General features: G+C 37.7%; 1 protein-coding gene across 1 annotated transcript in view; it reads right to left on the minus strand.

Annotated features, from left to right (window-relative positions):
- LOC135464503 (advillin-like) overlaps positions 1-27468 on the minus strand; it is a 41730-nt gene that overhangs the window by 9787 nt on the left and 4475 nt on the right. Inside the window, exons 5-22 of the mRNA XM_064741928.1 lie at positions 23750-23815; positions 23321-23457; positions 21676-21778; positions 17206-17316; positions 16460-16561; positions 15589-15698; positions 14908-14986; positions 14288-14386; positions 13179-13323; positions 9613-9713; positions 8674-8811; positions 8213-8299; positions 7510-7581; positions 5815-5919; positions 4593-4676; positions 1855-1910; positions 837-930; positions 230-319 (exon numbers count right to left, since the gene is read on the minus strand). Coding sequence (XP_064597998.1) covers positions 230-319; positions 837-930; positions 1855-1910; positions 4593-4676; positions 5815-5919; positions 7510-7581; positions 8213-8299; positions 8674-8811; positions 9613-9713; positions 13179-13323; positions 14288-14386; positions 14908-14986; positions 15589-15698; positions 16460-16561; positions 17206-17316; positions 21676-21778; positions 23321-23457; positions 23750-23815 — 1779 coding nt within the window. The remainder of the gene's footprint in view (positions 1-229; positions 320-836; positions 931-1854; positions 1911-4592; positions 4677-5814; positions 5920-7509; positions 7582-8212; positions 8300-8673; positions 8812-9612; positions 9714-13178; positions 13324-14287; positions 14387-14907; positions 14987-15588; positions 15699-16459; positions 16562-17205; positions 17317-21675; positions 21779-23320; positions 23458-23749; positions 23816-27468) is intronic.

Genomic DNA, 27468 nt, shown 5'->3' on the forward strand with positions numbered 1-27468 from the left:
ACAATCAAGGCAGCAACAAGTACTATTTTTAAAGTATTTAAAGTATGACCCAACCCCGGTCTGATCCCGGGTCTCCCAACTTCAAGGCAGACGCTCTAACCATCAGGCCACCAAAGCCGTCCCAAACAAACTGATAAGAAGGTGCTCATAAAAATAACCCACATAGGGAGCAAACTGAACGAACTTCTCACTCCTCTTCTACATGTATACTGGTGTAACAGTGTCATACCTGTGTGAAATCTGGTATTTCATCCACGGTGAACACACCACTGGCATTTGAACATTGAAACAGTCGAGCCGGCTGGGCGGTTTCTTCTTCCTGTGAAGAAACAAAAAACATGATTCATGTAAGACACAAAATCAAGGAGAATTACAATTAAAGTCAATTGCTCTTAAATTAAAGGCAACGCTTTTTTTTTCTTGTACAAGCAATTGATCACATAGTTTTTCTGGCTTCAGAGATTCATCACTAAGCAAGAAACACAAGCCTTGAATAAGCTAAGTCATTATGATTCTGTACATAAATTCAAAACACAGCCAGGGCAGTTCTGACCAAAACAGCTTTCACCTTGTCATCTTTGATCTATTTATCTTTGGCCAACTCTGTCCAAGACATCAGCTTTATTCTGAAACATCACCTTCTCTCTTAGAACCCAATCAGCCTCTTCGGCTTTCACTATGGGTAACATAAATGCCACAAGTGGACCAAAGAGCAAAAAAGACAGCATTTAAAAATTCAAATCTCCTTTTCCCCAATGTGGTCTAATCAGTGATGATATTACATGACAACATCAAAGATGGATACATGAAAGGTAAAACCAAGTGCTCTCCCTTACCTGAAGTCTCTTGTCACTGGCATAATCTTCTTTTCCACCGAGTACATTCCAGAAATCTTTCTTTTCCTGACCCTCAAATACCATTGTTTGTTCCCTGATTGAAAACGTGGGTAGAAAAATCAATTCTGTCATTATTAAATGGGACAACTATACGTAACCATTTATTTTCTTTTTAGATTTCTGTTAAAACTTAGAAATACTTAAACACTATTCTATTTATTTATTTATTTATTTATTTGACTGGTGTTTTACGCCATACTCAAGAATATTCAAACACTTATGATTTTATTTATTTATTTGATTGGTGTTTTACGTCATACTCAAGAATATTCAAACACTATGATTTTATTTATTTGTGGGTGTTTTATGCTGTATTCACGAATATTCAAACACTATTTTATTTATTTATTTATTTGATTGGTGTTTTACGCCGTACTAAAGACTATCCAAACACTATGATTTTATTTATCTGTGGGTGTTTTATGCTGTATTCAAGAATATTCAAGCACTATGATTTTATTTATTTATTTGAATGGTGTTTTACGCCGTACTCAAGAATACTCAAACACTATAAATTTAAGTAATCAGCACCCTGAATCTTCAGGTACATGTATGTTTCTGATAATAATACATGCCAAACGAGTCCTTCAAACGCCATTAAAGTCCTTCAATGTCACAAATAAATGTCGCAATCTTTTCGCATGTTTGCAAGGTGTTTATTTAACCAAATTCTGAGGGTTTTGGTTTATGTAGGCTTACAAACTTACACTTTCTGTGAAGCCCAGAAACTGACCAACCCAACCAATGTAGTTTTGTCTCTAACATCAAATGACAAAGGTGCATAAATTGCACTGAAAGTTGCTCTGCCATATGCGAAAAGGTTGAAAAATTAGGGTACGCATAAATTCTTCTTTGATTCTTTAAGACTATGGGCACGAAGTCCATATGCAATAACTTCAGTTGAATTGGGGATGGTCAGACCTATACTGCCAAGATAAGAAAAATCCAGATAACCTACCTGTTGGATAGGTGAGCCACTCTCTTCGCCATTTCACGTTCATCTCCTGTGCTACCCTGACGTACACAGGAAAAACAACTATCAGTATAATCATTGTTATTGTTCAAACCAAACAGTGGGTTGTGAATGAGGTCTCCCACTCACTTGGTTTGTGCTTCACATGTACATGTGTGTAGGGGGTTCCAGCCAGTAGGCAGGGCAGGAAGGGGTTGGTACTAGGCTGTCTCCCACTACCCTCTCCCACTTCCTGGTTGGTACAGCCACAGGGTCAGAAGTCAGATTTGTCCTTAGTCACTGTTTCTGTGTATCATTTTTATTGTACAAAATGACTGAGATGCAGTACATAACCTAAAATTTTGCACGAGAGTTAATGTTGTTTATTTTTTTTGCACGATCTGTCTTAGCGGCAAGATGTCAGAAGAGAGTGATTAGCCCCGTGCCCGTTTCATTACCCAGCATGGCACTTGGCAGTTCTGCCTGCTAATCCTTGCCCATGTGGGGTCACATCACTGACAGAAAGGTGTGCAGGTCTCCTGACTAGTAGGTCTACGTGTACATCTCTAAATACACCCATGAAAGAAATCGAAGAAAGTATCAAGACAGGCGATATGTACTGCAAACCTCTGAATTCCAAACACTGTCTCAAAACATGACCACACCAAAAAAGGAATGTACACTGTAGACGAACTGATTACTCGGGTTAGGCCTACATGGAAGTCACCTCACACTGTTATCTGGTGAACGGTTGTCTGCTGAGAGCCCTTATTATGCAACGAACTGTGTTCAAATGTATTTCAGCTAAAAGCGAATTTCTTTTTTCTTTGTAATCCGAACTATCCTCCTATTGCAAAAGAATTCCTTTTCCCGCATTTTTATATCGGGAACCTCTGATTAAACACAGAAAACATACTCCAAGAGAGGTTTCCAAAAACTGCCATGGTTTACTTTCAACCCTTCTCAGTAGCACTGTGTGCAAGTCCAGCATATTGGGAGACGAGATTTGTTTATGTTGTCATCACATTAGGCATGTTAGAAGTTTGCACAACACCTTCACTGGCTTTATATCAAAATAAAATGCATGCTTTATGAGTTTCTGAATACAGTTTTGAACAGACATGATCTACGTGTCACCAGCGACTGGTACCATTATTATTTTGCATGTTGCCAGCAAAAATCATGTGATCGATGGGTAGACAGGTGGAGTCCTGTGATTGTAAGTGACTTGTGTCTACATGTAGATAAAACCAATCTGTATGACTAAAATTTCATCTGAGGGGACTTGATTAAATATTAAGTAAATTAAGTATCCATGTTTACGAAATATGGATGGAAGTGGACAGTTTTTCAAATTATGCCAGAATGAACAAGAAATGTTCAGCTGCAACGGCGCAAACAAATGTGTGTAGGTGTCGTTTTAATCGCAGTTTGACATGACACTCCAAATGCGTAAACGTACTCGGTTGTCACGCTTAATCTCCATAGAATTTTTTGCCCAAATTCCCATTTATCACAAAATAACAATAATAAAACAATCAACCTGTTGCAAAGTGCATGTATTAATATCACTATGATTAAAACTGAGGAAAACATGAACTGTTAGTGGTGGGAGAAGAAATGACTGCTCAGTGAAGTGTGTGAGCTTGTATATTACATTCTTGTACTGTCAGTATAATCCCCTGACCGCCCTTGATGCTCTCCTGCGGCACTCAGTCAGTAACAACCACAACCAACGCAATGAATCCTGGGATACACTTTCAGAGTCCCAGGGCGAAACTTCAGGTCATTTACCATACCTCCCTGTGGCTTTGAACATTACTGCTACAAGGTCACCTTGAACTTTTTCCATCTATCTATCAGTAGTTAACAACTTAAGCCATAAATGATGAGTTATAGTCTATGCAATTTGTAAATAATATACAGTACTCACTACATATAGTGACAAAAAAAAAAGATGATCAAAAAGATGAAAAGTTTCCAATCTTAATCCACGGGATCAAGATGCATTTCAGTCATAGTAACTGTGTCACCAATTAAACAACTGCTACACGAAAATGTAAAACCAGAACTCAAAAGCTGCATATTCTCTAAACAAAGGTTGTTGCCATGGAAACCATGAATCCAATGACATTCTGAATCTGAAAGACAGTTAACAAGGCAATTAACTTAAAGGTGGAGAAAACATAAAAATGACAAACAGTTCAGATGAAAGTGTGTAAAAAGTTAATCCTAAATGTTGTCTTCAATATTTTTTCCGATTTTGCCTTAAGAAGAAAAAGACACTTGAAAATAATTTTTGTATGGTAGGTATTTGTGACTTTGGTATTTATAGTCTTTCTTTAATAAATATTTTTGCACTTGAATTTGTTCTTTTCAACTAACAAATGTATTAAACCTCAATTTGGACCACATTTATATTTTAATATGTTCATAAATATTATCATAATTTAGGTTCAATGCATATGTTTCGATATAAACAACAAATTTACATTCAAATAAATTTTTAGACAAGCATCACATCCTTATTTAGAACATTATTATGCAACAACGAGAAATACCAACAGTTGGTCCCAAATACCCACCATACAAAAATATTTTCAAACACCCTTATCTTCTTAAAAAAAAAAAAATCCAATAAAATATCGAAGACCATATTTGCAAATAAGTTTTGATGCTCTTTCATCTGATTTTGGCATCATTTTTATGTTTTCTTCTCTTTTAAATAAGAGAATGTTACTTACCTTTCCACACCATATATACAGAAATCTTGCTCCAAATATCACAAATACATCATTAGAGTTAAGAGATGAAGCTCTCATGGGAACCTACAAATAATGGTCACAACTGTCATGATTACAAATTACAAATAATGGTCACAAATGTCATGATTACAAATTACAAATAATGGTCACAAATGCCATGATTGCAAATTACAAATAATGGTCACAAATGTCATGATTACAAATTACAAATAATGGTCACAAATGTTGTGATTACAAATTATAAATAATGGTCACAAATGCCATGATTACAAATTACAAATAACGGTCATGAATGTCATGATTACAAATTACAAATAATGGTCACAAATGTCATGATTACAAATTACAAATAATGGTCACAAATGCCATGATTGCAAATTACAAATAATGGTCACAAATGTCATGATTACAAACTACAAATAATGGTCACAAATGTCATGATTACAAATTACAAATAATGGTCACAAATGTCATGATTGCAAATTACAAATAATGGTCACAAATGTCATGATTACAAATTACAAATAATGGTCACAAATGTCATGATTACAAATTAAAAATAATGGTCATGAAAGTCAAGATTACAAATTACAAATAATGGTCACAACTGTCATGATTACAAATTACAAATAATGGTCACAAATGTCATGATTACAAATTACAAATAATGGTAATGAATGTCATGATTGCAAATTACAAATAATGGTCACAAATGCCATGATTACAAATTACAAATAATGGTCACAAATGCCATGATTACAAATTACAAATAAAAATGGTCACGAATGTCATGATCATCCGCAGGTTGCTGGAAGGCCTTCTCACGTATGTACAATAATGGTCACAAATGTCATGATTATCTGCAAGTTGCTGCCAGACCTTTCCACATATGTACAATACTGGTCACAAATGTCATGGTTACAATTATTTCTACATGTACATGTGCTTTATTTTAGGGACAAGCATTTATCAAGGATTTCTTTAGCTGGAGGATTAAAAATCTTATGAGAACATTTAAAGTTTTAATACTGAGTTTCACAAGAAAAATTAGTTGTATTACATTCTCAACCCTGCTAATCAAAAGTACTATAAAGAGGAAATACGCAGAATTATGCTTCTTAGTTTATAGTTCTTTCACTTGTATCACTCAATGTTAGCAAATTTATTTTCACACCTGTAATTAAACATGTTAATGACTCACCTGTACAGCTTTGGTGTTGAGCATGGAGGTTCCGCGTACCTGTAACATGTACCTGTCCCCTGGGCCATCATCTCTCTCCTCCTTATTCCAGCCAGCCTTACCCCCCTGAGCACAAGAGGCAACAGGTTAACCTTTCTCACAAAACAGTATGTATGTATGCATGTTTTTATTTTTTTATTTATTTGATTGGTCCGTACTCAAGAATATTTCACTTATTTGATGGTGGCTAGCATTATGGTGGCATGAAACTGGGGAAACCCACAACCATCGGCAGGCTGCTGGCAGACCTCCCCACAAACATATGGAGAGAAAGCCAGTATGAGCTAGACTTAAACTCACAGCGATTGCCCTGGCTTACTAACCCCCCTCAGCCACGGAGGACCCCCACTTGTTTGTTTAAGTGGTACTCAACAATATTTCAGTCATATGACTAAGAAGAGTCATTAGGTGTGTATACAAAAACCATGCCTTCTTCTGACAGGGTGAATCCATGCTGCCACAAAAGTGCTGCCATCACTGAAGTATCACATCAAAGACACCAGACATAACACCCCACACAGCCAGATTATACTGACACCCAGCCAACCAGTCATGTTTCCTTGCTGTAACTTATCAATACTGAGCTCCAAGCAAGGCAGTCGTAAGTCCCATTTGCATATGACCTGACCCATGTTTGAACCAAAGTCTCACTACTCTGAAGCCCACACTCTAACCAATAGACCACTGAAGTAGTTCAAGAAGTGGAAATATTACTATAACTTTGTACATACATGCAGATGTGCAATACATCTTTCTTGAGGCATAAAACAATGCATACAAATTTGGACAGGTACACAATGCATACAAATTTGGACAGACTCACAATGCATACAAATTTGGACAGACTCACAATGCATACAAATCTGGACAGATTCACAATGCATACAAATTTGGACAGATACACAACGCATACAAATCTGGACAGATTCACAATGCATACAAATTTGGACAGACACACAACGCATACAAATCTGGACAGATTCACAACGCATACAAATCTGGACAGATTCACAATGCATACAAATCTGGACAGATACACAATGCATACAAATCTGGACAAATTCACAATGCATACAAATTTGGACAGATACACAACGCATACAAATCTGGACAGATTCACAATGCATACAAATTTGGACAGACACAACGCATACAAATCTGGACAGATTCACAATGCATACAAATTTGGACAGATACACAACGCATACAAATTTGGACAGATACACAATGCATACAAATTTGGACAATGCATACAATTTTGGACAGATTCACAATGCATACAAATTTGGACAGATACACAATGCATACAAATTTGGACAGGTAAACAATGTGTATACAACTTTGTACAAAGATACACAATACACAAAATACAGATATCCAATGCATCCAATTTTCTTTTACAGAGACATGCTGGGTTTATTATTACACATAGCAAACTAGTCATCTCATGCTGGCTTCCTCTCCAGTCGTACGTGGGAAGGTCTGTCAGCAACCTGTGGATGGTTGTGAGTTTCCTCCCGGGATCTGCCTGGTTTATTTCCACCATAATGCTGGCCGCCATCGTACTAGTTAAATATTCTTGGGTACTGCGTATAACACCAATCAAATAAATAAAGAAAGTAGTCTACCAACTGTATCTATACAAGAAATACAAACCTCAAAGATAATCATCCTGCCCCTGAAGATGGCCATGAAATGTGGAGGTTCTTTGTACTGTACCACACGCACCTACACAAACAAGGACACATTTGCTTAGACAGTTTTCTTAAAGGAGAAGAAAAGATAAAAATGATGCCAAAATCACATGTAAAAGTTTTTTTGGATTTTTTTTTCTTTTTTTAAGAGATAAAGGGTATTTAAAGATATTTTTGTATTTGGGACCACCTTTTGGTATTGGTCATCATAGCATAATCACTTTGCTTTTGTTCATGCCACGTGTTTTTCTTTCTCTCTATTGAGCAGCAAACGTTTGAGAAATGGCTGACACATGATGGATTTCAAACACGGTTGTGTTGAAATTGACTTAAAAAAAATTACGACAACTGAAAGTTTGGTAAAAAGACAACAATGTCTTTCACAGTAATTGTTTTATAGTTGCTTGGAAATATAAAAATAGTCAATGGGTTTTTAACTGCATAGCAACAATAATCAGTGAAATCATAGTTTTTAAATACAGAGTTTCGGTGTCAACGTGAGGCCAGTTCTCGTAGCAGCCGTTCACAAATAGATTTCTCATGATCCAGTTCACAATTTCCGCCCACAAAGCTGTGAAGACTACCTAAAGGCAAATTGCATGCTTCTAGGTAATGGACTTCTGATAGAACTCACGGCTAGATGTCCATTAAGGGAGGTAACTCACCTGGACTGCACGTCCTCCCATTTTATCATCTAATTCCACAGCTTTTAAAGCCGAGGTTCCACGTTCGTCAGCTGTTGATTTTAAACCCTGGTAATGTAAACATTTAATGCATGGGTCAACAAGACTTAAAACAATCAAAATACTCGCAAACGCAGATGAAAATATATCAAAAATGGAACTAATGGTAATCTGCAGTTAAAGATAGCACAATCATGAAAGAGCTAATTCTTTTGCCTGAATCAGGTCAAGCTCTCTTGTGACCTGACAAAATTAACAATTACTTAAAATAATTTAAAACTGCAAATAAAGCCCATGGCAAAATGCATCCATACATTCTGCGTGCAAAGAAGAGTCTTGTCCCTCCCATTATGAACAGGCAAAGATCTAGCTATACAGATGAAAAGTTTGGGATAGATCCACTTCATTTCCAAGGGAAGACAGGTAGGTCAGACTTAACTCACCTGCCAGTAGTAGATAATGGAATGTTCCTGTCCACCAGTTTTGTAGTTATACAGAACAATGTAACAATCTCCCCCGAAAAACTGGCCATAATAAATCCCTTTGAGGGGGACCATCTCAAAGTCCTCAATACGCCAGATCTGAAAGGAAAAAGATTTGAAATTAACACAGCGCACAGTGATGCCATTACCAATACCACCCCTGCTCTGTATTGCTACAAGTGCATGAGTCTGTGTCAGATTTACTGACCGGTATTTATTTATTCATTTATTTGTTCATTTATTAATTTATCAGGTTGGTGTTTTACAACATACTTCAGAATATTTCACTTACATGACAATGTCAAGCATTATGGTGAGAGAATACTGGGCAGAGCCCAGGGGAAACCCACGACCATCCACAGGTTGCTGGAAGCTCTTCACATGTACAATCATACTGAAAGCCAGCATGAGCTGGACTTGAACTCAGACCAATCGCATCAGTGAGTATACAACTACAGTACTGCCCAATCCTCGTATATTCTCTGCCTATTATCCGCCCATCCTACGTGCATCTCGATTGGTCATGTTGAGCGTCCCATGCGCGGATGTTGGCACCATCCTGATCGCATCTTACGTGAATCTTGATCTTGCAGTCTCGTTTTAGACCGTTTTACGGCACTTTAGCCTTTGCCTACATGCTATGGCTATAAACATGACGTGGTTTGTTTACCTGGTAAGGCAAGCGTCGTGAGCGTTAGTGAACTGTCCATCATTCACCTACCTCTCACACATTCATATGGTTTCGCATTTACAAAATAAATGCCAAAACAGCCAAAATTTCATCTGCGCATAATCATGATTATATGCAAATTAGTAGCCACGTCAGAAGAAAAAGTTCTTTGTTTCATCATTATTATCTACCATTATTATTATTATTATTATTATTATTATTACACTAACCTCCACATCTCCTGACCCATCATCCACCATCTGTGTTTCAGCGGCTAGTAACCTGTTACTATGCAACGTTGAGGCGTCAAACTTTGTCTGGACAGTTTTGGCTGCGGAAAAATTGTAAAACTTCATCAAATTCCTAACACTTGGTGAAAAACTATCATTGACAGACAGGCAAATATCAAAGTAACAATACATTTGCTTATACATGTGTCAATTCAGAGATTATTATTATTATATTTGTTTTTTCCACCTAAGTTGAGATCAATTCAACTTTGTGTTTTATGGGCCAGCCATGTACTAAGAGGTTCAACTAAGGAATAAAAGTAAAACTGAAAGTCCATCGTCGATATAATTATGAATTTTTTCTTTTTATTAACGCTTTCTGATCATGTAAATATGTCTTCAACAGGAAAATATTGCTGAGATTGTCGGCCCTTCCTGCACCATTTTTTTTTTTTACTTTTTTTACACCCTCCTAAGACACTGGAAAAAGATTTATTCTGCCTGTAAAGACAACAATTTAAATTGGCGTCGCTTTATGAATATTGACCATGCTAGTGGAATTGAGTGTTTATATGAATGCTGCTACTGTCACGACATATATGTAAATAGCAATTTTAGCTCTAACCGCTATGTATTTTCTTAAAACATCAATGAAATGTTGGACTACAAAAATTTTCATTTAGGACAACATATATTTGAATAGACTGAACTCTAAAATCAAAATCACAACATTCACCCAGGTAAGGTTACCCACTGATGAACACCTGTGCATTGACTTTAGTAAACATTAGCAAAAGAGCTAAGCTACTTTGTATCCAAATTTTGTATGCAAATAACATAAATGAAATACTGTTGTTAAAAAGGTTACTTTATGTTAAATGACGGGGGATAAAAAGCTACATTTCATTAAGACAAGACTAAAGATAAATATTTCTTGTGAAGGTTGAGTTGCGGGTGAGTCTACTTATAAATCATTCAAATAAATACAAGATATGTGACAAAATATGTCCATAACAGAAACTGAAAACAACTTACACTTCGCTAGATGAAAAATGATCAGTCATGGTTGTAGGTTGTGCAAGATGGACGCAAACAAAGATGGCCGGCATAGACAGAAGAACCATTACCATAGCAACACACCAAGGCACATGCAGAGACACACCAAACAATAATGTTAGCAACAATAATGACAATGGCCATAGATAATGATAGTGATCATAAATAAGGATATGCTTTCATATACATGTGACTACAGGAATGAGACAGCTTCAATAAACATGCTACAAAAAAAAAAACAGTGATGGCCAAGATATGAAATGTATACATTAACTGACAGATTTCAGTGAGTGATTGAGTGAGTGAGTGAGTGAGTGCTTGGGGCTTAATGTTGTACTTAACAATTTTTCAGGAATCCTTAGAGTGCATGTAATGTACCTCCTTGTTGTAGGATGGATTTCCACCCCTCTTTTATCTAGTGCTGCTTCACTGAGACGACTTATGGAAGGCAAGTAAGCCGCCCCCCCCCCCCCCACCTCCCCTCAAGCCATTCTACTGAGTTGCAATTTCCCCTTCATGCTGAACACCAAGCAAGCAAGTTAGAACTTCCTCTTTTTAAGGTGTTAGGTGTGACTGGACCCAGGATTAACCCTGGATGTACCGCTCCCGAAACGGACGCTCTGCCAACTGTGCTATCGCGACCAGTCTTTGCATTTAAAAATATACCTACTGTATTTGACCTAAAGGTTAGCAATATTTCAAGTGACACATTTTACTTGATTCTGATGGATTTCTCCATCTTAATGCCACTTGAGTTTTTAAGTCTGATTAATTTTTTCATCTGAAATCTCATAGTGTTAATTGGCAACAAAAAGTATCATTTTAAGGTCTACATCTTCCCCTGAAAGTGCATTTTTAAATACCAAATTTTAGGTGAAATACAGTAATAGTCACCATAGATATAGCTCAGTATATATACACGTGATAATAAACATTACCCTAAATTACCTAAAATTATGTCCATGACTAAGTTGCTCATTTTTCCAGCTTCAGGGAGTTCTACTGATTTTAGACAGGTGCACTGAGATGTGTATGGAAGGTAGGATGATATCCTACTGGGAAAATGTAGTTCTTTGGCACCAGAAGTAATATTTCATGACATTTATCCGCCTCCAAAAATGCTCTTTTGTGGTCAAATTTTTAGGTCATTTAGGGTAACTGATATGCATATAGCTATGAGCATCTATCAGTACATTCATACCAGTACTTTAGTGCATTATGTATTAAGTGTACCAGTACGTGTGCTCTTCAAGTAAAGTGTTAGACATTAATGGCCCTGTTAATTCTCACATTTCTCAATACAAACACAAAACAATTAATACAACAACGCTTTAGTGATAACTTTCAAATCACTAAATCTTCCAATTTGCAACCAATTTTTATATTTATAAATCTTACTACCAGTATAAAATATTTTTCTACCTTTGCCACCTCAATGGTATACACATAGATGCGATTCTCTACTCATACCTTGGCTAGAGAAGACGGTATTTTTCTTAAACTGTTTGCAAATCATTTTTGCTGTTAAAAGAATAGAGTTTTGTCCTAGTTTCTACATAAAGACAGCTTATTTCTTTTCTTTAAATCACAAATGAATATCATAAACTTGAATTCTAAACTGACAAGCTTAGTAAAGTTTTCAATTCTTTCAAATTTTTTACAAATGTATTTATTGGTCTTTCCAAAAACGTATTTAAAATGCAACTATATTACTAATAACAATAGTAATAAATACATATTTAACCTGAAGTTAGGAAACATATATTTATTTATTTATTTGCTTGATTTGTGCTTTATGCCATACTTAAGAATATTTCACTTACATGACAGCCGCCAGCATTACGGTGGAAATGCAAGAACATTAATAATAAAAACCAAATAAAGCCGATAATTATCCAAATTTCAGTATGACTCATCATGCCATTGACCAATTAAGCACGCATCCATATTACCATCCATGCAAACAAATGCACAAAAATATGTACTAACATGCATATTCAGGCAATTAATAAAAGTAAAGTAATTTAAAGTAAATTAATAAAAATGAAATGTTTAACTTCTAAAATTAATACATTTAGTAAAAATAGTACAAGTGCAGAAGTTTTTTTAGGAAATTATGGCTTTTTTTTTTTGTTTAAATGAATATCATAAAATTGCTTCAATCTACATGTAGAACATAATGTGATATGGGCAGACTTAAACTGCTTTCACTTCAAATAACAGTTCTCGTCAGTTCAGATAAATCTGTCACGTGGAATCCATGTTAGTCATTATATTCTTAGAAACAGAGTGAAGACATTATCTTGTGCAATACATCCATACATTGGGGTTAAAACAATGTGCCAAAACAATAAAACCAAAAAACCCAAACCCCCCAACCCCCCTCCACAATTCCTTAATACAACATTAAAGCAAACATGCTCTCATCTTACAAACAGCATTGAAATACTTTAAAAACACAAAACAAAACAAAAAAAAAAACAACAGAATCTCCAAGAAACTCAACTCACCGATTCTGTTTTTGATATAAACCTTTCCCGAGGCCTGAGGTTGGGGCCAGCTCTTAAACAAACACTTGAATTCAATTGGTTCACCCCCCTGGACAACACGAGTGATGGGTGTGCTGCTGGGATACTCTTTCTTGTTGATAAATCCCTGCAAACAATAATTTTAATCACAGACATTTTGAATTTGATGTAAAAAATAACTGATGTAGCAGTAATCAAGTAATTGGTAACCAGGAAATTCTCTGCTGTAAAGGACCCCAAATTTCACCCAAAAGAATATTTCACTTATACAGCCGTGGCCAGCATTACGGTGGGAGGAAACTGGATAACGACTAAGGGAAAACCACGACCATCCGGAGGTGGCTGGCAGACCTTCCCACGTACTACAGATAGAGAGGAAGCCAGCATGAGCTGGACTTGAACTCACAGCAAATGCATTGGTGTCAGGCTCCTGTGTCATTACACCTACAGTACATTTTTTGAGGCAATATATTTTGAATCTGATCAACCAAATAACTGATACAACAATTCAGAGAACTTACATGCACTGAAAGTGATCCATAATTTCACCCAAAAGTGTTCTTTTTTTAGAGGCAAAAAAATATCACAAAATAATACCTTTAACAATGAAACCTGTGAATCCTCCCACTTCCCAAACGAAGCTCAAAACATCCAAATTTTCTATCTCATCTTAAATATGCAAACCTAATGCATGCATCAAGCTGCTTTTCAATTTTGACCTCATGGGCAAAAGGATGAATCTGTTTACTGTACATAAAACGACCAATCAGAGTCAAGGGAATAAAAAAAATATGTAAAACTGAAGCGCAGATACCTGAGCTGAGGATACACAGAAGTAACCCACTGAACACAAAAGTTTTACCCAATTCAGACCCAAAACATATGAAGTGGTCACCAAGCAACAACCAATCCAAATTACACAATTCATTAAATATGCAAAACTTATTCATAAAGTCCGCTGATTTTCACAACTGATCTGAAGATGGTCAAAGTTAACATGCTTAGAGAATATTTGGAGCAGTCATTGTCTGAAAACGAAATCGTGCCACACAGACTGACAGATCGACAGACAAAAATGCATACAGACTTACCAAAGCATTTCTCATGGACTCTTTTCTCTCTGTTCTTGAGGATTCCTTTCCGGCCCAAACCCAAATCCCTGCCACGCCATTATCAATGATGTAACAATCCTAAGGGGAGATAACCCAAAAATGCTTCACGAACTGAGGGACTCGTAAAATCATGGTGGAAAGCTAAATCAATAACCTCTGGTCAGTACATGACTAAAAGAAAATCCAAATCTGATTATTAATATACTGATAAATATAAATTATAGGCAGTTAGAGGAAAACTATTCAGTGTTTACTGTCAGCATACATTCTTGATGTTGGAGATAGTACATAATGAAATGCTGATTCGAAGGTTTTCACAAAAATTTGTATATCACATTACTAGATTACACGTTTCCATTCCAATTAAATTCTCACAACGTACATCACACCATCATTAATTCCACATGTACATGTTTTTCATTCACATTATGTTCACAAAAAAGCATTTAACAACTTTTAAATGTTCAACTACTGCTTAAAAGTCATGATGTGATGGATGAAAAGGGAGGTTACTCTGTCATGATATCACAGAGTGCACACAAACAATACAGGAAACCCTCTTCCATTTTCGAAGGAGTTGCTACGGCAACCCATCTCACCTGTGTGTTAAGATCTGATTTATACAAAGGCCCCGTCTTCTTCTCTGTCACTTTGAGTGTACCACCTTCATCCGTGCACCTGGATTGATATTGCAAATGTAGAGTCACTGCCTCTGTCATTTATTTTATTGGTTTTTAATGCTGTATCAGTAATCAAGACTTTTTTCACTTACATGACTGCCCTCAGGTTTATGGGTAGAGTAAACTGTCTATCTCTGCCCGATACCTGACAACTCTATTGACTTAAAGGTGTTGCCGAAACTACCAGAACCACCTTGGTCAACAGCCTGAATTTTGCAGTGAGACAGCGTTTTGTCCTGAGTGAGTGGGTGAGTGCTTGGGGTTTAACGTCATACTTAACAATTTTTCAATCATATGACTACGAAGGAATCCTTAGGGTGCATGTAATGTGCCTCCTTGATGCTGGACGGACTTTAGGTTTTGTCTTGATGTTGGCTGACTAAATTACTGGTCAAATTTATCCTGCCTATACAGGTATTTCTAATAGGTGTGAAATTAGATTAAACTCAAAACAGATTTGCTTTGTATAAACTGAAGTCTCATATGACAGTGTGGCAATATGCATGTAAGCACTGATACTGAGAATAAAGTCATTTTATATGCATGAATGTAGGTATGACCCTTAAGAATGACTTGACTCGACTACACTGAAGTACATACAAGTATAATTTGATGCTAGCTGCCGCAGCCCGTTCAACAACGTCGTCTGCACCCGCTTCGTCAATATCCTTCACTTGTTTTTGGTTCAACGGCAAAAACTTGTCAAATAACTGTGAAAAGAGAAAACCCAAAGAACTTCAAGCAAGGAAGCATGGCAATTTCATGTTGGCCTAAATAATTTGTTACGGCTGAAATACTATAATTACCATAGTATGCAAGATTTGAATTTTGCACAAAAAAAACAATGTGTATGGTGTTTGTACATCAAATGCCTTTCCACAGTTTTTTAGTTTCTTACAGTCATTAATACGAGACAGGATGGACAAAGATTAAAAAATTCAGTCATGCAAGACTTTAGAAAATATTCAGCAGTCTTGATTTTCAACTGCACACATTACATATCAAATACTTAAACTTATCTTTCTACTTCATTTGAATTAACCATATGTTAAGTGACAGATTTTAAGATTTGGACAATTTCTTAAAATCTTTTTCAGCTTTCAAACCTTGAATACTGACTGAAGAATTTTTCATTTATATGTGACTATCCTTGTTTACACTGTTTACTTCCACAATAACAAATGAAGTCAATTTGATTAAAGAGAACTCAGCTAATGATAGATTTGAACTTTAGTTTTTCAATACACCATTTCTAACCAAAGCTTGTTCTACATTTCCAGTGAGGTCTCCACAGAGCAGTCTTCTCCTTTTTGCATCAAACAAAGGACTATCAGCAAACCTGTTTAATCTTGGCACTAATAAACCAGTGACATTCGTTTGACCAGTGAAGAGACAAAATTTTGTGTCTAAATCAAAAGCTGATTGAAACGATAATATTTCTTTTCGAGTAAACTAAACCAGTTTTCCATACCTTCAGTTCTTCGTCTTCCAGTTCAGACTCTTTGCCGTCAGTCACAAAAATAATGTCACAACCTCCTCGTTCCCCTCGGAATGTGTTTGCTGCTTTTGCTGCCTGTCATAAAAACAAAGTTTGAACTCAAATTTTAATACCTACTTCAATTTTGACATATTCTTTTAAGTTCGTAGTCATGTAAAGAGAGTCCAATGATAGTAAGGAAGTATAGGCATTTCCAGATAAATTCTAAGTGTTCACACTAGTTTTTGATCCTCAGGCAAGGATTTTTATCTTATGTAAAATAAAGTATAAATGAAACACAATGTTCTTCAAAAATCAATCAGATCCTGACAATAGTAGTAAGAAGTTGTTTCTCAAATTTCATTTGATTATTTTTTTGTTTTGCTCATAAGATATCACACGAACAAACACATTGACGCACCCATGGACATACAGGCGCAAATCAAGATGCCACCATTTTAAGAGTGCAAAAAATAGGTCCTGTCTGAAGGGGAGACGAAGACCCTGAGGGCTGAAAAGGGACTCCAAGATAAGTATCTAAATTAGGCAACCATAGCCCCTCCCATTACACCTTACAGGAGAGAAATTTGGCAGGAATTTCGAAACTGCCACATTAAGTCTCCTCTTTGGACACAACTACCATACAGGAGAGAAATTTGGCAAGGAAATCTCAACATTACATCTCCTAAACGTTCCAGTGCAGAAAACAAATCAAAAACAAACGCAATTTGTCCACTCACCTGCATTTTCTCTGTGTTGCTGGCCTTTTGACCTCGCCAGATGTAGATGACCTTGCCAAGGTCAAGGATAAAAACGTCACCATGGTTCATGGAGTCCCACGTAATCGGAACCTAAACGGAATAGCAAAGTTACAATCAACACTTTGTAAATTTTAAATATGCAAATCCATAAAAGTCCTTGTTTAATCTGTGAAAAGAATTAGACAGCCACAGAAGCAGCCTAACAACACACAAAGATTCTTTAGACAATCAACTTGCAATACAGCAGGATCATAACCATCAATCCTAAACCCACTGTGGCTGGAGGATATGCTGACCATCGACCCGTGGTCAATCAACTTTAGACAATCAACTTGCAATACAGCAGGATCATAACCATCAATCCTAAACAAACTGTGGCTGGAGGATATGCTGACCGTCAGCCCGTGGTCAATCAACTTTAGACAATCAACTTACAGTACAGCCACATCGTAACCATCAATCCTAAACCCATTGTGGCTGGAGGATATGCTGACCGTCGGCCCGTGGTCAATCAACTTTAGACAATCAACTTACAGTACAGCCACATCGTAACCATCAATCCTAAACCCATTGTGGCTGGAGGATATGCTGACCATCGGCCCGTGGTCAATCAACTTTAGACAATCAACTTACAGTACAGCCACATCGTAACCATCAATCCTAAACCCATTGTGGCTGGAGGATATGCTGACCGTCGGACCGTGGTCAATCAACTTTAGACAATCAACTTACAGTACATCCACATCATAACCATCAATCCTAAACCCATTGTGGCTGGAGGATATGCTGACCGTCGGCCCATGGTCAATCAACTTTAGACAATCAACTTACAGTACAGCCACATCGTAACCATCAATCCTAAACCCAATGTGACTGGAGGATATGCTGACCGTCCACCCGTGGTAAATCAACTTTAGACAATCAACTTACAATACAGCCACATCGTAACCATCAATCCTAAACCCAATGTGACTGGAGGATATGCTGACCGTCGGACCGTGGTCAATCAACTTTAGACAATCAACCTACAATACAGCCACATCGTAACCACCAATCCTAAACCCAATGTGACTGGAGTATATGCTGACCGTCGGACCGTGGTCAATCAACTTTAGACAATCAACTTACAGTACAGCCACATCGTAACCAATGTGACTGGAGGATATGCTGACCGTCGGCCCGTGGTCAATCAACTTTAGACAATCAACTTACAGTACAGCCACATCGTAACCATCAATCCTAAACCTATTGTGGCGGGAGGAAACCCTAACCGTCCGCCCGTGGTCAGCATACGCTATGCCGACCATGCATCTCCATACAGGTACCATGATGCGATCCTCCAGCAGACCCTTGGCGCATCCTCGGCGGACCCTCGACAGACCCTCGGCCTATGATCACCAAATGTTTTACTGCCAAATACCGATCGATTTCTTGTAACGTCTGCATATGCAACACACTGCTTTCTTTAAAGTCTGTGCCCTACATGACGGCACTATACAACCATGGTGGCGTTTCAGAATTTGGAAACGGACTAGAGTTATTTGGCGTATCACGGTTTCATGTTGGATATGAAATTACGCAGGAATATTTAACTTTGGTGTGTATGGGTGAATACTACAAGGTCTACACCAAACTACATCAAACTCTGAAGTGGTCAAATGTCGTATAATGATATGCTGACCATGGTGCCACCATGGGCAGCCGGTAAGTGGAGGATGATGGCGTGTTTGATCAGTGATCGTTTGTCTGTGGACTGTGGGCCAACCCTACGCGGATGGTAAGTGGATGATGATGGCGTGTTTGATCAGTTTGTTTGTTTGTCTGTGGACCATGGGCCAACCCTACGCGGATGGTAAGTGGAGGATAATGGCGTGTTTGATTAGTGTTCGTTTGTCTGTGGACCGTGGGCCTACCCTACGCATATGGTAAGTGGAGGATGATGGCGCGTTTAATCAGTTTGTTTGTTTGTCTGTGGACCGTGGGCCAACCCTTCGCGGATGGTAAGTGGAGGATGATGGCGTGCTTGATCAGTGATTGTTTGTCTGTGAACCCTGGGCCAAGCCTACGCAGATGGTAAGTGGAGGATGATAGCGTGTTTGATCAGTGATCATCTGTCTGTGGATCGTGGACCAAGCCTACGCGGATGGTAAGTGGAGGATTATGGCGTGTTTAATCAGTGTTCGTTTGTCTGTGGACCGTGGGCCAACCCTCCGCATATGGTAAGTGGAGGATGATGGCGTGATTTGATCAGTGATCGTTTGTCTGTGGACCGTGGGCCAACCCTCCGCAGATGGTAAGTGGGGGATGATGGCGTGTTTGATTAGTGTTCGTTTGTACGTGGACTGTGAGCCAAGCCTATGCCGATGGTAAGTGGAGGATGATGTCTTAGACCCTGGGCCAACCCTACGCGGATGGTAAGTGAAGGATGATGGTGTGTTTGATCAGTGATTGTTTGTCTGTGGACCGTGGGCCAACCCTACGCGGATGGTAAGTGGAGGATAATGGCGTGTTCGATCAGTGATTGTTTGACTGTGGACCGTGGGCCAACCCTACGCAAATGGTAAGTGGAGGATGATGGCGTGTTTGATCAGTGTTTGTTTGTCTGTGGACCGCAGGCCAACCCTCCGCAGATGGTTAGTGGAGGATGATGGCGTGCTTGATCAGTGTTTGTTTGATTGTGGACCATGGGCCAACCCGACACGGATGGTAAGTGGAGGATGATGGCGTGTTTGATCAGTGATCGTTTGTCTGTGGACCGTGGGCCAACCCTACGCAGATGGTAAGTGGAGGATGATGGCGTGTTTGATCAGTGTTTGTTTGTCTGTGGACCGTGGGCCAACCCTACGCGGATGGTAAGTGGAGGATGATGGCGTGTTTGATCAGTGTTGGTTTGTCTGTGGACCCTGGGCCAACCCTTCACGGTTGGCAAGTGAAGGATGATGGTGTGCTTGATCAGTGATTGTTTGACTGTGGACCCTGGGCCAACCCTACGCGGATGGTAAGTGGAGGATGATGGCGTGTTTGATTAGTGTTCGTTTGTCTGTGGACCCTGGGCCTACCCTACGCAGATAGTAAGTGGAGGATGATGGCGTGCTTGATCAGTGATTGTTTGTCTGTGGACCGTGGGCCTACCCTACGCGGATGGTAAGTGGAGGATAATGGTGTGTTTGATTAGTGTTCGACCAGGGTCAGCCTACAGTGGCCATGTGATACACGAACCATGCGACCACAATGGGCATAGGATTGATTGACAGGACCTGGCTGTACTGGATATCTGAATCAACTGGTGTACTATCCTATCTACTCTAAATGATCTAAAATTTCGTCCACAAAAGTCCATCATTACAGGCAAAAAAATATTATTTTCAGTGCTAAAACTTACAATTTTCCAGTATAACATCATCTCATGTTTCAAGCAAACCTCAAAACATCTTTCCAACATCAACAAAACTCTCAGAATCTCGAAAAATGGGCAAGTCAGCCATGGACAAAATTTACACATTTTTCAAATGTCTAACTTAAGTTTGGCTAGTGTGGACATATCTCAGATATCCTGATATCACACCTGGCATTTTTCAAATGTCTAACTAAAGTTTGGCTAATGTGGACATATCTCATATATCCTGATATCACACCTGGCATTTTTCAAATGTCTAACATAAGTTTGGCTAATGTGGACGTATCTCATATATCCTGATATCACACCTGGCATTTTTCAAATGTCTAACGTAAGTTTGGCTAATGTGGACATATCTCATATATCCTGATATCACATCTGGCATTTTTCAAATGTCTAACGTAAGTTTGGCTAATGTGGACATATCTCATATATCCTCATATCACACCTGGCATTTTTCAAATGTCTAACTTAAGTTTGGCTAATGTGGACGTATCTCATATAGCCTCATATCACATCTGGCATTTTTCAAATGTCTAACATAAGTTTGGCTAATGTGGACATATCTCATATATCCTGATATCACACCTGGCATTCTTCAACTGTTTAACGTAAGTTTGGCTAGTGTGGATGTATCTCATATAGCCTCATATCACACCTGGCATTTTCAAATGTTTACCTTCAGTTTGGCTAATGTGGACGTATCTCATATATCCTGATATCACACCTGGCATTTTTCAAATGTCTAACTTAAGTTTGGCTAATGTGGACATATCTCATATATCCTGATATCACACCTGGCATTCTTCAACTGTTTAACGTAAGTTTGGCCAGTGTGGATGTATCTCATATCGCCTCATATCACACCTGGCATTTTCAAATGTCTACCTTCAGTTTGGCTAATGTGGACATATCTCATATATCCTGATATCACACCTGGCATTTTTCAAATGTCTAACTTAAGTCTGGCTAATGTGGATATCTCATATAGCCTCATATCACATCTGGCATTTTTCAAATGTCTAGCTTCAGTTTCACTACAGCTGCCCTACCTCGTATATTCTGACATGATGCTTGCCCTTGACTTGCATCAGCCTCTCTCTCAGCGTGTGCTCCACATGGTTAAACCCACTGGCAACTCCTCCTTCCAAATATCTGAAACAATACAACAAACTCGATACAGACCCATAAAGTAGATCTCATCTACCAAAACACGTCTTGTTACACGTTAACGTGGTACCGACAAAAATCTGAAGCATGTGGTATTTCGTCATTTCAGTGACGATAAATCTGGCAGATGAAACTGGAGCAAGAAAGATGTTTTACGTGGAAGTCCTAATTCAATCCTCCTCCGCACGTCTGTGAGAGGAAAATCTCTCTCAGAGGTCACAGGATGATAGGAGAGGCCAAAAAGTAGAAATTGGTTGCAAAAACCAAATAAGGTACAGTAAATGACCGTGAAGTACATTGTTAAAATGTAAACACATACATGTAATGTATTACTTCTGGTGTTGAAACTTACACATTTCCAGTAAGATATTATTCTATCTTCAAGAAAAAAAAAACAACTAAAAAACATCTTTCTAAGACTCCTTCCAAATATCACAATATATTTGCAACACAGTTTACCTGCCATATTTATTCCATGAGAAGAATACTACCCTCGATGATTAAAACAGTGTCATTGGTCAATGAAACAATAAATCTTGCAACCATTGGTTAGTAAAGAAGCTAATTAATTGGTCAAGAAAAAGTAGCAGTTTACCAAACTGCAAATTTTCAATCCCTGTAAAAGCTGGCGAAGTTTGAGACAGCCATTTTGAAGTTTTCAAAGCATCCGATTATCAGCTAACTGCCGATGGATCAAGTCTTCTGGACGCATGAAAGAGGTTGATATTGGACTTTTGTTACGAAATATAGTGGCCGCTAGATGCGTGCCCGCATATTAAAGGCTGTTTAACATGCAAAATTGCTCGGTTGCGGAAAAGAGCGACCGTTTAGTGCAGATGGATGCTGCTTACAGGTGGCCGTAGGTATAGGTTTGACTGTAAATGAATGATTGAATGATTACGGTTTTATTTAAAGCTACAACAACAACAACCAGCCATATTTTGGGGTGACAACAAAAGAGAAAATGAAAGTGATAAAGGTTAATAATAGAGCATGACAGAGCATAACAGAGACTCATCAAACTCAATGAAAGAATAAAATGAATGATTGAAATATTTCATCAACTTCTATATTGTTTTCTGTTTGCAGATTGTGGGGTTTATAGATGACGATGAAGGAGTCCTTAGTGTAATGTGCCTCCTTGTTGCAGCATGGATTTCCACGGCTCTTTTATCAGGTGCTGCTTCACTGAGACGCCTTACCGAAGGCAAGTAAGCCACCCTGCCTGAGCCATTATACTGATATGGGTAAACCAGTTGTCGCACTATCCCCTTCATGCTGAACGCCAAGCAAGGAGAGTTACAACTTCCTCTTTTAAGGTCTTAGGTGTGACTTGTCCCAGGATTGACCCTGGATCTACCGCTCCTAAAGCCGATGCTCTACCAACTGTGCTACTTTAGAGTGTTCAGAAGCAATGTATATCAATATATAAACATTTATCTTTTTACATGTCTGACTGTGGCATGGCACATTTTCCTAGACGTAACGAACATCCACACACAAAAGCACCATAGCTAGGGGACTCACTTTATGCCATTCCGAGATTTAAAATAGCTCATGAAAACTTTGGACTCTTGACCCTCAACCTCACGATGCTGGACAGCAGCTCCCCCTAGATGATCGTCCAGCTCAACTGTTTTGTATGCAGCCACACCAGCTTCATCCTGGCAAGAAAAAGAGATGAAACACAAAATGATAAATCCTGAATTTAATATCAACTTTATAATACTTAATGCATGTAACTGTAGGATTTAAATGAGTTCTCTACAAGCTGGAGGAACAACTATAGAAAATAACACCCAAATTTTATTTGAAAAATGTATAAATTTAATTTATCACCAAGTTTAAGTTTCACCACCAATTTGTTTGCCTCAAAACCCATAATTTTCAAGGCAAATTTTTAGGTACAATGAAGTTATTGCAGATTAGTCAAGGGAGACAACTGTGACATCTTACCTGTGATGTCTGCGATCCCAGCCAAAAGTGGACATGTATATCTATTGAACCTTTGACATCTCGAACCTAAAACACATCAAGTAACTCAATATAACATCTCTTTTTAACTGTTGTACGCTGAGCTTCTGGATGTTATATGGTGTGTAACAGTGATCATGTGAACACCATCATAATGAAAGAGTGAGTGAGTGAGTGAGTGAGTGAGTGAGTGAGTGAGTGCTTGGGGTTTAACGTCAAAGGCAAGTAAGCCGCCCCACCCAAACCATTATAATGATATGGATCCACCAGTTGTTACGCTTCCTCGTAATGCTGAACCCCAAGCGAGGAAGCTACAGCTTCTGCTTTTAAGGTCTTGGGTGTTACCCGGCCCAGTATTGAACCTGGATCTATCACCCACGAAGCCCACACTCTACCAACTGAGCCATCGAGGTCAGTTATCATAATGAAGGAACAAGCAGAAAACAATACACGTATTATAGTGCAAGATCATGTCTTAATGCTTAAAATAACGAAGCAATGTCCACACAACAACAAATTGTCTTTAATCAGTGAATCAGTGGTTTACCCTGGGCACTTTAGTTTCTTCCAGTCACAGAATTGACCAATATAGAATTAGTTCAATTCTTGAGCATCGTGTTAAACAAGAACCAAATAACTAAAGACAATATTTTTGATTACAAGCTAGCTACTGTTCATCTGAAAAATGAGTTAAGTCCTGGGAAAAAGATGAAATAATTAAAAACGTAAAAAAAAAAAAAGAAAAAGAGATATTATAAATATGTATACAGTGTACATACTAAAGATGCATAAGAATTAAGATCACAAAAAAGTAACGTGCGACTGGAATACAACACACATGCACTATGTTACCCAAAGACTTTTCTGCAAAGCATACACAATGTTACAAAACGTATCTTGAGTTGAAACCTTACTGCTTTTCCCTTTGCAATATTTTAAGAAATATATGAACTTGGTAAAATATCCATGCTTGAAATATTTATGAGATTAGGAAGTATTAAGGAAGTATTTACACTGGGATTAAGGTGATTAGCAGATTATTGCATGCTTACATATCCTTAAAAATTACAGTAAAGTATTAAAATGACTGGAGGCTGGCCATGCTGTAATGTAAGCACACAGAGACAGGAACTTCTAACAGTGCTTCATATTTATTTTTAATTAAAAAATAAAAAGAAAATTATCCAGTTTCAATTAAGTATAAAGATTCCTTTGATGAAGGACTTAACACATGTAAGCAGGAAATTCTACAATATTAAATCCCAAGGTAGCTTGAAATCCTTTTTGCTAGCAGTTCTCACTACATACATGTGATCTCCATCTACCAAATGGATTAGTACCACTGAACAGTTTTGGATTTCATGCAAGTATTATTTTGGAAACAAAAAAAAAAAGGACCGCAGAAAGAAAGTAAACTGGCTAATTATAAAATAGGAAGTGAAAAATTGTAGCAATTTGGAGGCTGGAAACCTTACACCCAAATCATAATGTGTAATTTGAAGACACTGAGGTGGGAAGATTCTCACAAAATGGTGTGTAAATGGTATGCAAAAGTTGATCAGATAAAGATTTCTTAATCTGGGGGCTACACATACATGTATAGTTCGAATATTTGACAACGCTAATCTGATGAAGTCATCACAGGGAAAATTTTGCTGTAGAAGTGCACATAAAAAATTCTCAACTTGGGGACTATATTAAAAGTACCAGTATCAGTAAAATAATGAGGCCACTGATAAGGGTTCAACTACCATACAGTCACTACAGCCACAATGGTAAATGCTGAGACAGATTGAGGTATTATGGTAATAAAAGAAATTCTTGAAAAAAGATTGTTTGGATAAAAAGTTGTAATTTTGGGAATAGATGCAGTAATTAGTCCAACAGAAGTGATAACTGTTGGAACTGAAGTGGTAATTATTGAGACAGAAGCAATAATTGCTGGGATATACGTGCTAACTGTTGGGATATAAGTGGTAACCGCTGGGATATAAGTGGTAACCATTAGGAAGAAGTGGTAATTGCTGGGACAGAAATGGTAATTCTTAGGACACAGTGTACTACAACTAGATTAATGGATGGGGTAATTAGTCCAACAGAAGTGATAACTATTGGAACTGAAGTGGTAATTATTGAGACAGAAGCAATAATTGCTGGGATATAAGTGGTAACTGTTGGGATATAAGTGGTAACCATTAGGAAGAAGTGGTAATTGCTGGGAGCGAAATGGTAATTCTTAGGACAACTAGATTAATGGATAATTTGGGATAATCATACACTGAACGTATTTTTTTTTTCAAGGCAAAATAAAAAGGGGATATTATTCATTATTAACTAAAACACGAAACTTTCTAATATTAAAATAAAAATAAAAACTGTTCATATTAAAAGAAAAGTTGAAAATTATTAAATATTAAAATAAAATTGAAAACTGTTAATTATTATGAAAAAATGGTTGACCATAAATAGCAGTAATATAATGGAGTATACAAAGACAGTGAAGATGTAAAAGCAAAAACTCGGGCCTGATTGGTATAACAAGTACCTTGATGTCACAACTTCTTGGTTCCCCTTCTCCCGACATCTAAATACAAATACAACACAAATACAACACAATCATGGGGTTATGATCACAACAACACAATCATGGGATTAAAAATACAATAACACAATCATGGGATTATAAAAAAAAGACTTCAACTCAGGTGACAAATTAGACACAAAGATGTAAACAAATTAAAGAGTAAGCTAGATGACAAGCGTTTCAATGCTAGAGGCAACAAAGAGATTAAACCCTTTCACATGAGATGCAATGATGTACGTTCAACACTTTAAAGGGGTACAGAATAGACACTGATAGGCCTGCCCTGAATTACCTCCCTTGTTACACAACAACAACCATCACGTTTCCCGAGACTAGTTTTTGTGACGTGAAAAGAGGGATCTCATCTATTAAAGCATGCAAAGTGTAAGTTATGCCACAACCATGACAAACATTTTTTAAGAAACAGAATGTAAAAAAAACATCATCACAGTCACTCAAATGTCACAAGCTCTATGATGAACTAAATGTTTTTCAGCTTACGAATTTACCGAAGTTGTTTGTGTTATTTAACTAGGGCCAGAATTTTAAAATCACCTAAGAATCCTAGACTTTTCAAATAAGTTTACAAAATCTGTCTCAAAGCGGAACTTGCCATTAGCCATTCTCTGAGGTTCAACTAAAGCAGAGCTTACTCCTGAAAAACGCACGTTTTTAAAGGGAGATTTACCTTAAGGGAGGTAATTCAGTGCAGCCCTACTGGCTGACAGTGAAGAAAGGGTTAGTTCAGGTCCTTGCTTAAATTAATTTGCCAAACCTACATCTCTCACACCAGCCAATCAGAATCAATTCTGTATCCCTCTGTATTCAATGGGGTAATTAAACACTTTCAAGAATACGTTAAAATACAATTAAAGACACTTAAACACTTAGGGCAACGCAAGATTAAACACCTAAACATGAGACACAACAGGGTTAATCACTGTAGAATACATTAAAATACAAATAAAGACAACTGATTCCAGCTGCTTTAACAATTAAGACAACTTGAGATTAAAAGCCTAAACACGAGATGCAATGGGTTAAAGACTTCAGCATATATTAAAATACAATTAAAGACAACTGATTCAAAACACTTTAACACTTAAGGCAACATGAG

The sequence above is a fragment of the Liolophura sinensis genome, chromosome 4, assembly GCF_032854445.1.
Source record: "Liolophura sinensis isolate JHLJ2023 chromosome 4, CUHK_Ljap_v2, whole genome shotgun sequence".
Classification (NCBI taxonomy): domain Eukaryota; kingdom Metazoa; phylum Mollusca; class Polyplacophora; order Chitonida; family Chitonidae; genus Liolophura; species Liolophura sinensis.